Source organism: Corvus hawaiiensis, chromosome 7 (genome assembly GCF_020740725.1).
Source record: "Corvus hawaiiensis isolate bCorHaw1 chromosome 7, bCorHaw1.pri.cur, whole genome shotgun sequence".
Classification (NCBI taxonomy): domain Eukaryota; kingdom Metazoa; phylum Chordata; class Aves; order Passeriformes; family Corvidae; genus Corvus; species Corvus hawaiiensis.
This window is the reverse complement of record NC_063219.1, coordinates 15722256-15736262: the sequence shown is the minus strand read 5'-3', so window position 1 is coordinate 15736262 and position 14007 is coordinate 15722256. Positions and strand designations below refer to the sequence as shown.

The window sequence follows — 14007 nt, the reverse complement described above, 5'->3', positions numbered from 1 at the left end:
CAGGCTTAGGGGAGACCTTATCACTATGTTGCTGTATTTAAAGGATGGGTATAAAGAAGATGGAAATCCCCCTTTTACAAGGACTCACATGGAAAAGACAAGTGGTAATGGTTACAAGTTTATCCTGGAGAGATTCCAGTTGGACACAAGGAAAATTTTTCACAATGAGAACAATCAGCCATTGGAATAGTCTCGCCAGGGAAGTGATGGATTCCCCAACACTGCACAATTTTAAGATTCAGCTGCACAGGGTGCTGAGCCATCTTGTCTAGACTGTGCTTTTGCCAAGAAAGGTTGGACCAGATGATCCTTGAAGTCCCTTCCAACCTGGAATTCTATGATTCCTTCCTCTGTTCTGGACAACTTAATTTGTCACAAATTTGAATGGTGGGGAAGCTGTGAGTTTATTAGCAGTGTTACAGAAAGCTTCCTTGTAACAAGGAAACACGATCAAAATTTTTGCTTTCATTCTGGACTTACCTTGTCCTCCCAAGATGCCAGTTGACTTTACCACCATTTCAAGCTTTTTGTCCCAGGTAAAAGTACGAATATAGTCTGTTACAAAAAAAAAAAAAAAAAATCCACACACAAATACGTTGCATTTGTTTTAATCCAAGTAACATTGTTTTAAAATGTATCTATTTCACCAAAAACGAGCAGGAAAGCAGTAGGCTTTCAGAGTCAGAGCTTCAGTGTTTTCCGTACCACTTGCCTCACTTTCTGTAGTATTGATTATGTTTGAGTAGGGTGAATACAGTACCTCAAAAGCCCAGCAAGATCACAATCAATTCTTCCTGTCTCTGCAAGAACAGGCTGCCCAAGCATGTCTGTCTTTATCCATGTTAGAGTGTCAAGGGCTCATTTACAAAGGTCACTTCGCTCACCCTTATCCCAGAAGCCCCACTACACGCACTGAGGCTTGGACACCTCTCCAGTATTTCTCATCATTGCAGCCACCTGCAGGTTTGATAACAGAAAGCAAGTGACTTCCTCTTCATGATAGGGAGGACTGGAAACATCACCAGTGACCTGTATTGGAAGAGGGGGGCAGCAAGAAGACAACTTCTGAATTGTTTCCAAGCCCCTTCCAGAGAAAGCATGCTCAGTCAAAACAAGCACATGAACACTTTGGTCTGCAAAGCTAAAGCTGCAGTAAGATCAGTTTTTCATTACTGGATGTCATTATCTCCTAACACTTGACTACAAACGTAACTATACAATTTTGAATTTACTGTTTCTAAATTTACAAAAGGCCACCATAAATATTCACATTTCATCTCACCTGTGCCTGACAATCTTAAGACTTATCCATTTATCTGAATACTCTTTGAAAATATTCCTTAGAGTGTTTTGGGACAGATATCAGTGAACAGTTTGTTCACTAACAACTTCATGCCCCAAGGCCCAGAGTCCCACACAACAGAGCCTATGAATAAAGTTTTCAAAGCTTTTCACAGACCTAACTTACTTGTTTCCTCTACCACATAAGGACCTAAAATAGGTAGAGATAGTGACCTCCGATTCAAACAATCCAAACTAAGAGTTTTTAGTTCCAGTCTGACAAAAATTTAGCTTGACTACTTTGTAAGTTCTCAGGGTATCATCTAGAGAACATTCTGATAGCCTGATACAGCAGGCATGTTCTCTCTTAAAGATATTTGTGTTCACCAAGTTCCTTCAGATATTTGTGTTAAACACTGAAGGAACTGGTAGCTTTAAATATCATATAAAATATACTCTTCAATCAGGTAAGACTTGACATAGGACAACAAAAAGCCACACACACAAGAGAAGCACATGGTCAGTGTAGACCCATCCTGTTTACTCCAATATTCAAGAGTCTACAAATCTAGAAAGTAATAAAAACTTGCAACAAACAACAGCTTTCTTTGTAGCTGGGACTTTAATTCTCAACTAGAAATGTTATTGAAATGGCTTGCAAGCTTTATCACAGTAAGAGTAATCCAGACCTCCTGTCTTGAGATCTCATCTGGAAGCATTTCTGAGCTGGGTTTCAAGACCGTTTCCATGAGTCAATTCCACATCCTGCAATATTGCCTCATCTCTAAGTTTTCTATACTACAGAAGTTTGCCTGTCTAAAGATGAGGCTCTACTTACCAGTCACAAGTCAGAGGATGCAGCAAGGTAATTACTGCATTGCCACCCATATTACCCAGGTCAGACTACATGATCATGAGAGATCCCATGATGTTTAACTTCTCTCTTCCAATACTACCACTACTGTTTCTCCTTAGACCTCCTCCACACAAGATTTAAAAGACTATGTAAACATGACTAAACTAAAGTTTACAGATTAAACACATAAAAGCATACAAATAACCTTTCCTGCTTCAACTGCAGTCAAAGTGTAGGTTAAACTACCTGTGAGGCCTCCTACATATACTCATAGCAATACAAATACTAATCTAAGCCTATACAAGACCTGGAGAGATGACTTCCTGCCTCCACTTTGAATACTTGTAAGAGGTGAGGGTGGTATTCCACCAGGGAGAAGATAAGATTTCCTGACACACATCTCCCTGGTGGTGGCACAGTTCTAAGAGAACGATGAACACCGAAACCAGAAGAAAACTGTTTCATCATCTGAGAGCAAGAAAATACAAAAGACAACCTACCAATGATCCCAACAACCAGCTCATTGTTGGTATCATCACGACCCACCAGCAGGGAATAGTCGATGATGAGATGGCTGGAGAGGAACTGGGAATCACTGTGTATGGAAGCTTTCAGCACAGCTTTGCAATGGGAACGGATGTACAAGGGATTGTCCCGAACCATCTTCAGAAGGTTTTCATCCAGCAGGACTACATCACAAGTTTCCTTGCCTGTGTCTGTTTTAACATTTCTATTCCGGAGGGAGCCCTTCAGGTCAAACACCTGCAAAAGGAGAACAGCACTACTTTGTTGCATTTTTCTGGGTTAAAGACTTCAGTACCTAACAATTGAGAAGGCAGCACAGCAGGGCAACTCTTTCCTTCTCTTTAGAAGGAAGACAGCTAACAATAAGCATTTTGTGGAGAATAGCATGTAAGCCTGGGTGAAAGTTCCGCCACTTCAATTCACAAGTTTTAGGCAAGTTATTTCATTAATATTTCGTATAAATTACAAGAAAAAAAGCTGTCCCTGCTTTTTATATTGTTTAGGTAAACTCAGTTTTCCAGCCAGTTTCTACAGAGTTAATTGCTGACAAAAGCAAAGCCACTGAAGAGGGAGGTGGGTGCTGCATGAAGTACCAGTTAGGCTGGAAATTATCTCTGGAGTTCTCCAGTCCAAAATCCTGCTTCAAGCAGGCCCTGTTGGAGAAGGTTGTTCAACTTCTGTCCAGTCAAGATTTCACTAACTTCTGTGGAATAGAGTCCACAGTCTGTCTGGGTTTCTGTTTTGTAGTGCCTGAGCTCTCCTCATGACTTAAACAACAGACAAACAAAAAGAAAACCCACAACATCCTTTACATCTATCTAGAATTCCCTCCATCCACTTCCTCCCACAAACATTCCCTGTTTGAGGTCTGGCACTGAGAGGTAAGGTGGAAAGAGCTGATACTATCTAGTTTTGTAAGTGATGTTTGTTTGAACTTCCTTTTCAGTTTCAAATCTCTATTTAAAGAGAATTTGCCCCTAGTCATTTTAAGATCTTCATTCTACTACCTCATAAAGATTGCTTTTCCTTGACTAAGAGCAAGACTGAACTCAGAATCTTGTCCCACACCTGAAGTGGTTCCAAGAAAGAACAGTGGGTTGAAAAACTTACAAACTCCCCCCACACTACAGAGTAACTCACCATCTGAGTGAGGCTCTCACTCTAAATAAATTAGTCTGTAATTCCAGTCAGTTCCTCTGAAAGCTTTTTACAAAGATTTTACACTTTCCTTATCAGGTTAGTGATGCTTTCTCTCAGACACCAGAGATACAGGGACAAACAAGACTTCTAAAGACTGAATCCTACGCAACAGCTACCTGAACTAGCCAATACAGGCATCAAGTTCCTGGGGATCCCGAACCAAGGAAAGAGGCCCGAACTGTCAGCTTTGAGGAGCGCTAGTTGCAGACAGCGCACACAAAGTTAAAAGTTACCTAGATGGCCACAAATGACCCTGCTCTTTCTCCCAGTCACAACCGCACTGCAAGGACACAGAACACTTTGTTCTTACCTGAGCCATTTTCCTGCCATAGAAAAGGTTTTCCATGACAAGCAGATCCAGCTTCTTTTCAGTGTTGTTTTGAGAGTTCTTGTAACCAATTCGATATACCCCAAGGATTTTAGCCAGTGCTGTGGGCTTCTAATGAAGACAAGACATGGGTTAAGATCTCTGTGTAGAGACAATCAGCAGTCCCATACTAGAAGCACTACTGCTCTGACTCTGTATTACAGCTTAGAAGCCCAAGCATAATTTCCACTTTACACCTTAAAAACACATTATTAGTGTAACTCATAACCACCAACATTTTCTTGTATTTAAATGAAAAAGATTAATAGAAACTTCTACTAGTCTGTAAAATACAGAACACTGCCTAAAATAAAAGTCATTTTTTAATACCTTCTGCTGAACTGCATTAGTGATGTAAGTGAAGTAGTGTGGAGCAAAGTCAAGGAATGACTGGACTTCCAGACGAGGCATTTGCTTCAAGATGAATCTATCATCTGTTATAACATCAGACAGATGCAACAGGGTTACATACAATAAGTGATGTACTATTTGAAATTTTTTTAGGACTGTCACATAGCTGAAATGGTTTGAAAAATTAAAGCACTACAATTCTCTTAAATCCTTACCTACAAAAGCTCATTTCTAGATTCTTTTTACTTCACATATTTTGAATTTAAGCCTCCCTGGATACTGTGTCTTTAGTAACAAGTTTTCCTTGAATTATACTCAAGTTTTTGTTTTCTGAAGCCTGCCTAAGAGTACAACCCTTCAGTTCAACTGGCCTTCCTAGCTGCTACTGCTGAAAACAGAACTACATTTCGTTCTCCTGCATGTACAAAGAGACAAATAATTTGATATTCAAGACCCCAGAAAAATCCACTTAATTTTCCCTTCTGAGTGGCCACTTCAGCATCAGCAACCCTCCGGACAGAGGTTATCAGGGATTAAACGACATGCTAACCACCGGCATCCACAAGTAATACCCTCTAATCCAAAGGGGGAAGAAGCTGCATTTACCCTCAGTCACATAGAACGCAGCTCCAGATTTGCCACCTCGTGCCTGCCAGGGCATCGAGTGAGAGAGGGATCGGATGAAATCCTCTTCACTGCTCCCCAGGATCACTTCACGCATCTTGTGAAACTCCCCAGCATAATAAATCCGGCAGTAGAACTTGGCATTCGCATCCGAGAACTCTGCAAGAAAGGGCTTTTCTCAACAACAGCATGCAATATGCACCGACTACCCAAGACAACACTGAGATTTTACTGATGTCTAGAGCAGCATTATTGTGCTAAATATCCCACTCATGCTTATTGTAATTCAGAAGTTTCAACCAACAGGATTTAAATGGAAAATTTACAGGAAAGTCAACTCCCTCTAGATTAGCTTCCAGTATATGTCATGGAAAAGTGTTTGGACAAAAGATTGATCAAAGAAAAGCTTATGGAGTATTTTTGCAAAAGAGATTGATTGCAGTAAGTAAAAAGTGCATTGCTTTTTTCTTGATTTGGTTTTCCTTCATGCCAAATACAAAGAAAAAACCGTTATTAACTTCAAGATTTCCACTACACGTGCATGAAGAAATGAGTTTGTCAGCTAAGACTAAGTTTTTATTTACAACTACTCACGGAGTTCCACATGGGGATTCACCACCTGTTTCTTCTGTCCATCTCCTCCATCTCCATCATCTGAAGGCATAAAAGGACCATTCTGTCAGGGCTGTTCACTATTATTACTGAGCAAGCCACATTAGGTACTACTTGTAAACTCATGTTACAAGAAAAATATTTTATTTTTTTTTCCAAGAATACAGAGAGAACTATACACAGGGAATTAGAAATATAGCTATAATTGTATAATATAATACATATGCTACAAGGGCACTGCTGTTTATGGACACAAGTCCAGTCTTTCTCTTTCTCTTCATTCATTTTCCATATGCTGAAATAAAGAGAACTAAACAGCAAGTGAGAAAGAAAAGAGAGACTGGGCTGCTTAACTAGAGTCAACTCAATCCAAAGGCATTCAAGACCAGACTACTCCATGTACCTATAGTTTGGGTTTGAAAGATCCTGTTTCTCTTATCACAAAGAAAAGCAATGTACTTAGGAAAAAACAATATTCGATGTCCAAATGATTCATTTTCAATGCATGCTGAGTAACCTTGGATTGTTGAAAAAGTATGAGCAGGAGTGCATTCGGGGCCTTGCACGTATGAATAAGGTTTGGGAGAAGTACCAATGCAAGAGAGAAGATGGGCTCTGCAGTCTTGTACCTTGAGTCTCTGCTCCTTGGTTTTCTGCTCCCTCTTTGCCCATCTGTCCAACCTGGTAGTAAGCACTGTCAGCACCACGCAAGGTCTCTTTCTTCTGGGAAGACAGGTCTGGGCTCTTCCCTCCCGTGCCACGGAAGAAAGACAAAACACCAGATGGTTTCTTTGCTACAGTGAAAAGGAATAGAAAAAGATGGTGTTGGCATTTCCACAATGGATGGTGTTGGCAGTTTAATAAAAGCATGACTCCTATGAACTTTCCCCATTCATTGTTCTAACTGGAGGAATGATGCCATTCAACTCATTTGCAACCAAGGTCCATGCAGGTAGAGAGACGATCTAGTGTTCTGAGTAGCATCCTAGAATGCAGAGACATTTGAAAACACAGACCAAGCCTGAGTGTCTTTAACACAGTACGAACTTCATGCCTCCATTTCAAAATATTTAACTGCATCTCTCTAAAGAAGGCAATGCCAAAAGAAGGCATCATATCCCACTGAACAGGCTAGATTCAAGAACAACCCTAGGTCCACTACATAATAACATTAAATCAGGGGATGACAGTTTGATCTCATGAGAATGAGAGAAAGCCACAGACTTCAAAAAACAAAAAAAACCACACACTCCCATCCTTCTCATGTGTTACACTAAGCCAACACTAAGACTAGTCACAATTTCAACTCAGAATGCTGCTCTTTTCTCCCCACAAGAACTAGAATCCAAGTGGACTCACATCTGAGCTGAGATTAGCATCATGGATATGATTTTGGCAAAATGGTCTTACGTTGTTCTGGCTCTGCACTGCGAAGTGGACACATGTTAGCCTCAGGCAGGCGGACAGGGCTGCTGCTCTTGGGTTTGCTGTCTGACATGCTGAAAGGAGAAAGAACAAAGAAGTCATGAGCCAACACATACTGCCACCCTACTACTACTACCACTATCTACTACCACCCTACCACTACTGCTTTATGCCTGGACATTTCTTTCTCCCCCCTGCCTAAACATTAAGGGAAGAAGACACCATTTAAAATGGTGTGGGACTCTCCAAAGTTGTCCTCCTCCGCCTTCCTAAAAAATACTTCTCAGGGTCCATAGCAATGGTTCCATCCATGACCACAGCAAAGGTAAGCAGGCCCAGTGCTCCTATCATGCACACAATCAAAGGATTAGGTGATGGAGCCAGCATGGTCCCTAACACGAAACGGAAACCCACATACTGAAGTATGTGTTGGTTACATGGAATGAGTCAGATTCCATCAGAAAGCAGAGATCCTAACAACAGGGGCATATTTTGAAGGTTCTTCCCCATTCTAGTTTTGGCTTATTCACTACCATCACTGTGTCTTCACTCTATGTACTGTAGTTCCTGCATGTAACCTGTTTGATTGTAGTCCTTCTTCAGAACTGTTCTTCAGAGATGCTTTGGACAACTCATCCAGGGCATTTCTGTACTCCTTGCAACTGATGGGGAAAGAAAAGTTTAAAAAAAAAATTAAAAAAAAAAAAGAAGAAGAAGAAAAGAAAAGAAAGAACAGAACCAAAAATAATTAAGTGTTCTCTGGGAAACTGCCATACCAGCCCAAAGATTCAGTTCAGAGACAACCACAGGAAACAAAATACCACTGTAGAAAAACCTCTGCTTTATTTTTTCTTGTAATTAGAACTTAGTTTTCTTAGAACAGAAGCTGCTCTAGACAATACTGCAGGAAAAATACCCCCTTATTTTTTCCCCCTCCCACAATTTAAGAATGCCCTTCTTCAAAAATCTGCTGCCTCATGACATGGAAACCCAAAGGTTTACTGAAGCAGCTGGTGTGGAGAGCTGAGCAGTAGCAAGAGCTGCTATGACCAAAGGTAGGCAAGGGATAGACTACAATATCAATACCAACAGTTGTTCCCCAACTCAGTTGCACTTCCTCCAGCTGGAGAGGCTGAGCAAACCTTAGTTGCACTTCTTTCTCTAGTAATATCTCATTAAAAGAAACACCACACAACTAAGTCATTTTTGCATACCAGAGTTCCACTAAAAGTCCAAAATCCAGTTGCATTTTCATATCTCAGCAGAAAAAGGAAAGAACCCCAGCTCTGGCAGAAACTCTAACACAGCTTAATGTAGAAATTCTGTCATGCTTCTTCCCATCATTAAAATTTAAATATTCCTCCAACACAAAAGCTGCAAAAGTACAAAGTAGTCAGATGAACAGCAAAATCATACCAGTACCTGAGAGCAAAAGCTATGATGGAGCTTGGTTCTTTCTCACAGACTGCAATAGGTACACGTTCATGCTCATACATTAGGTAGTGCTTATCTGGGTCACTAAATGAAAACAACATAGACTGTTAGTAGATCATAAAAATTTGTGGAAAGAAAAGAAGTTTTGGTCAAACCCAGACCTCATCACTGCAGTCCCAAGCTGCAAGTCTCAGCATAGAACCAAGGCTCACCAGATCAGCTTCTCCCAACAGACACATTCATAACTATGTGGTTAATTCTAAATGGTAGAGTGTTAGGGCAATCAGCATTTCAAGCAAGCTGCTTAGACCAGAAGACCAGCTCCAAGTTAGAGTCTATTTCTGTTTAGCAGCCACTGTTTCTAATGGCACCAAAACCTGCCTGAGTTTGGTTTGATTGTCCAGCAGCATAGCCTGCAGAGTGAAATTAGGGGACAAACCTGGACTCTTTTCTGAAAAAGCACAGAAAATTCCCCAAAGCCTCCTGGATTCCTGTACGATTTTCTTTTACTTATCTGCAGGGTCCAGTCATTTAGCTTTTACCTCATGAGCCCAAGGCCTCTGCTTCTACCCTGGGGGTGGGATTCACAAGTTAAACTCAGGTGCCAAACGTTAGGCGCATGTCAAACAAGAAACACTACACAAAGCACGCAGACCAAGTAGCTGAAAGACTTTCCAGCCTGCTCATCTTCACATGGGAGGGAGACTTGAGGGCACATGCAGTAGCCATTGAACCTGACCTACACCCAGACAATGCCAATTTGAGTCCAACCCTTGGAAGAGGTCTGGAAGCAAAAACAAGATGGAGGCATGTAGCTTTAGTTAAGTCTTTGCTAAGGAAGGGCATTTTCACTCCCTCCCTGCAGCAATGAAGTTAGAAGGCACCTTTCTCCCCTCTTCCCCCACCCCTTCATCTCCCACAAGAGCTCTGAGGAGGCATGCCTGCTAGGAGAAAGAGAAACTGATACTGGATTTACACAAGGGCAGATCATTCATAAGAAAGGTGAGTAAACTACAATCACCTAGAAAGGACACAGAAAACTTCCTACTTTGACAAAGTTCTCTAGTTTATTCAGAGGCAAACTTAAGTAATGACTTAAATTATACACTGAGCAAAGGAAGCATGCATGGCTCTGCCTGCAATCTTCCAAGGTTGCTAATTTTGTTCATTATATATACTATGCAGTACTTACAAAGGAAAGGGAATGGGGTTATAGTTGTTTCCAGGCAAAAAGTTAGCCAAAATAGCTTTCATAGTAGACTTCTCCTTCACTTGGCTGTCTGTAGATCCCAGTGAGTGTCCATCAAACACATCTGGAACAGACACATGTTACATCTGCATCACAATATCAAAGTTCAAGCTGTAAATTCACAAAGATGACTACAGACCACAGAGTTACCAGATTTATCATTTCCTAAATGGATCTTGCACACTTGGCACAGAAAAGCAAGAGAAAGAAAACAAGATCACAACTGAACTATACCTTCTGAGCTGCTTGTTGTGTCCTGTTCGGAGAGTGTGTTGGCACTCATATGCTCTGATGCAACCTCTGGAGAAGTGGGCAGCTGCAGATGGGTCGAGCCTGTGGAGCTCTGACTTGATAAAGTCGTCAGGAAACGATCCTCTGAGAGTACAAGGACAGTTAAGGACAGAAGAAAGCATTTTACGTGGCTGTAAGAAGTCATACTGTTTGCTCCCTGCCCAAGCTAAAACCAGGATCTACTTTCAGGAAGTTTTTACTTAGAAAGCAGGTAATGCCACGCAAATCAAAGGACCAGGCAGGCTTATCAATGTAGCATGTAACCTCCAGAAAATGCATATTCTTATAACTACTACCTTCAGCTCCCACAAACTCTCAGTATGCCTCACAGGTAAGAGGTCTCAGCACCCATAACCAGATCACAGAAGACGCAAAAAGCATTTCTCAAATTCCATGTAGTTATTCAGTTATTTAGAAAGCCTCTGAAAGTTTTTAAACTCACGTTCAAAGGAAAACCATTGTTGGCCACTTTACTAACCACTAGTAATTCAGCTTCAGATTAGAAGCAGATGGCCAACTTCTATCTTACCATTAGAAAAAACAAATGTGACATTATGGGGATTTGTTGTTTCTGCGATTTATCAAATTTGACAAAAGCTCCCCTGTTACATCAGGAAAAGGGCTACAACACACTTCTATTGGTGGCTTATAAAAAATAAGTAACAGACCTTTCTCTCCATTTTGCAGGGCTGGAGAAGCATTGCGTGGGGAAGCATCCATGCTACTGATCTAGGCAGAATAACAAAACACCAACGTTGATGTCAAGCTCTTTACAGCTCTATTCCCGCCTGTGTGGAATGTTTTCAAAAGCAGATTTACTACAACAGAGCACTCCCACCCACTTCTCAGCCTCTGTGCTGTCACTCAATCTGTTACCACAGGAAAAAGACAAGGCAAGAGCAACTCAAGTTCACAAGATGCTTATGATGGCTGTTATCTCTGCATGCTGCTTTAAACACTACACTCTCCCTCTCAATGAACCTACTTCCTGCAACAACAAGATTAAGTTTCTTTTAGCACCTCACAAATAATTTGTTAAGTGGAAAGGGCACATGTGCATGCAGCAGAGCAATTCCAGGGTCTCTAGGGGTTTTTAGTGCACCTTGCTATAGTAGAACTATTGGGAGTTCCGCCTCTTGGTATGATGCTGATACTGTACTGCCTTGCAGCCCAGCCATATCCTCAGAGTTCCAGCTCCCCAAAGGGTGGAAGTTCAGCATGCTGGCATGTGTATCCTTGGACAGAGCTCTTGAGACAGCAGTCCAAAATCATTTATACATCCCTTCAGTCAGTTCCCACAGGATACATCACAAAACAGGGATGATCCTGAAAATCCATTATCAGTCCTCCCGTGTCATCTGCTCTACCTCTCAATATTATTTGTCTTTTCTTTTTCACAAGGGATGCACCTGATGGGCAACAACCTAGGGTTGAAGGAGATGGCCCAGTTCCTATCTAGGCACACACCTGACAATGACAGCAGCTCTCTGCTGGCAGTGTTCACATCAACACTGCACAGGCATCACAGAAAATCAACTCCATACTTAGTCTTTCTCTCTACATTATGGCTCTTAGTTCACATCTTTTAGGAAAACAAACATATACTAACATGCAATTAAAGCTTTTACAGTTGAAAACTACAAGATGCAGTAAAACCAGTTTACTAATTATTAAAGAGAACTGAAGCCAGTCTTAAGACTATTGTATTGCCCCAGAAAAAAGAAGAAGTTTAAGAGGTTTATAGCCTGTTACCCATACCTTGCTTTCTTCACCTTGCCTCAGCCTCCCAGGGCTGGGTGGTACTGATGGACGTTTTCTCCCTTTCTCTTGTTGGAAGAGATCCTGCAATCTTAAACAAAAAATAAAAATAAACAAACAAAACCAACACACATAAAACCACCACCACCAAAGAAAAATTCATCAAAAGATAGGTTACTGGTCTTATCTCTGAATGACACAAGTTATGAAGCTGCTCCATACCGGAATACAGCCAAGCATGACTTCACGAGTCTTTACTGTAAACTCAGATTGCCGCTAACATGTGCCAAAGATGTAGCAAATGGCCAAAGACAGCACATTTTCTTCACCTCTGAGATAATTTCCCCCAAACAACTGGTCCCACGCTTCCCTCTTTCCATGTCTTCTACCTTTAATCAAATGAAAATTTCTCCTGCAGATGCAAGTTGTGCTCTACAACACAATACTTTTATCATATGGTCTCAAATGAGTTTCTGTTCCAACCAATCAGCTGTGTGGTCTTAACCAGTAGAGGGCATTCAGCACAAGCTCTATAGAACAGCTGTACAGTTGAACTTCTTCCCCCCTGGAACCAACACAGTATCAGTGTTGCTCTTGATTCCACCATATGTCCTCTTACCTATTATTCCAGGCTTGTAGCATCTCACAAAGTCCTTGCTTTTTAGCTATCAGAGACTCAAAAACAGATTGCAGCTGTTGAGGTGTGTCCAGTGATGATGAAAGCAGCCTTGCTTGGATTTTCTCAGTCCAGTTTTGAAACTCCCCTTCTTCCATCTGCCAAAAGAAAAGCTGTCAGTGTTCTGTCACCCAAGATAACACAGGATCTGAGTAGCTCCTCCATACACTTAGCCTGTGGTCCACTGATGCAAAAATAGTCTATTACCTCCTTTTGGGCAAAGAGGTCTTCCATCTTCTCTTCCCTTGTTTTGCTGAAAGTATCCGTTTTCAGAGAAGCAAGGCGATCATCCACAGCAAGATACACTTGTGACACCCTGTCAGTACCGATGCAAAGAGTTAAGCTGTGACTACTTGGAGCTTCTTCAACATTCTTTAATAAAAGTCTGAATGTGTTTAAGGCTAGCATTTAAGAGTACAAAAGACAATATATGACACCCTTCCTGCACAGTGAGCTATCCAACTGTATTTACAGAGAAAGTTGGGAAAACTCCATTTGTAACAGGAGAAAATGAGAAGTTACACACACTGCATTTGTCTCCACAATTTATTCTTAGCAGTGGAAGCTGTCAGAGAGCAATATAAATGTCTCAAACACATTACTAACAAAGGGGAACTGTTGTGTCATCTGTGATTAGGAAGAATCTGGGTCTGCAAGCTACACCTCCACCAGCAGGGCTCAGAAATAATGAGTACCTCTATTTCAGCTCTAAACAAAGCTCCACAGGTTTTGAAGTCAGATAGTCACAGAGACATCAGCCGTACAGGAATGCTGTGACCAGGCAGAACAGCAATCTGGCTGGATTTAAGAGAGTTTTCATCAGGCCTGTCTTCCACCTTTTTGTTCCTACACTTAGAAAGTGTCCAGGTTCATAGTAGTTTACCTTGGACTAGAAGAAGGTACAGTCTGCCTGCTGTCACCATATTCAATAGCTAACAAAGGCAATGACTTTTATATACCAGAGAGTTCTGTTGCCACATGACCAATATAATGACAACAGTTCTGTTCAGACAAGAGACTTGAGCAAGGTCTTGGCAGGTTTTTGGGGCTGAAGACAGAATTGAAACTCAGTCAGATGTTCTATAAAGGAATGTTACGGTAAGAGTACAAAGTATAACCTGCAATTTTCAGAGTAGGCCTTCTAGGACCATCTCTTCCATTTCATTTTTAGCATTAGAGGGAGGAATTAAAAATACTTTAAAACTGTGCTTGAGAAGGCATTTCATAAGGTAACATTTCAGACACCTGCTGATGGCCAACCTTTCAGGAGCTTGGCAGCATCATTCTAAAATCACAGAATGCTATAAAAATGCTATATCACTCAGACATCAGTGCAATATTCAGGGACAGAGAAGAAA

At 41.2% G+C, this 14007-nt stretch overlaps 1 protein-coding gene across 6 annotated transcripts in view; it reads right to left on the bottom strand.

Annotated features, from left to right (window-relative positions):
• PIKFYVE (phosphoinositide kinase, FYVE-type zinc finger containing) overlaps positions 1 to 14007 on the bottom strand; it is a 65907-nt gene that overhangs the window by 4062 nt on the left and 47838 nt on the right. For all 6 annotated transcript variants that reach the window (XM_048309182.1, XM_048309179.1, XM_048309180.1 and 3 more), the window contains 16 exons: positions 12857 to 12965; positions 12593 to 12747; positions 11974 to 12064; positions 10884 to 10944; positions 10159 to 10299; positions 9868 to 9988; positions 8664 to 8759; positions 7820 to 7903; positions 7227 to 7315; positions 6446 to 6610; positions 5799 to 5858; positions 5187 to 5363; positions 4560 to 4663; positions 4173 to 4301; positions 2638 to 2899; positions 481 to 555 (listed from right to left, as the gene is read on the bottom strand). In XM_048309182.1, the coding sequence (XP_048165139.1) occupies positions 481 to 555; positions 2638 to 2899; positions 4173 to 4301; positions 4560 to 4663; positions 5187 to 5363; positions 5799 to 5858; positions 6446 to 6610; positions 7227 to 7315; positions 7820 to 7903; positions 8664 to 8759; positions 9868 to 9988; positions 10159 to 10299; positions 10884 to 10944; positions 11974 to 12064; positions 12593 to 12747; positions 12857 to 12965 (1919 nt within the window). The remainder of the gene's footprint in view (positions 1 to 480; positions 556 to 2637; positions 2900 to 4172; positions 4302 to 4559; positions 4664 to 5186; positions 5364 to 5798; positions 5859 to 6445; positions 6611 to 7226; positions 7316 to 7819; positions 7904 to 8663; positions 8760 to 9867; positions 9989 to 10158; positions 10300 to 10883; positions 10945 to 11973; positions 12065 to 12592; positions 12748 to 12856; positions 12966 to 14007) is intronic.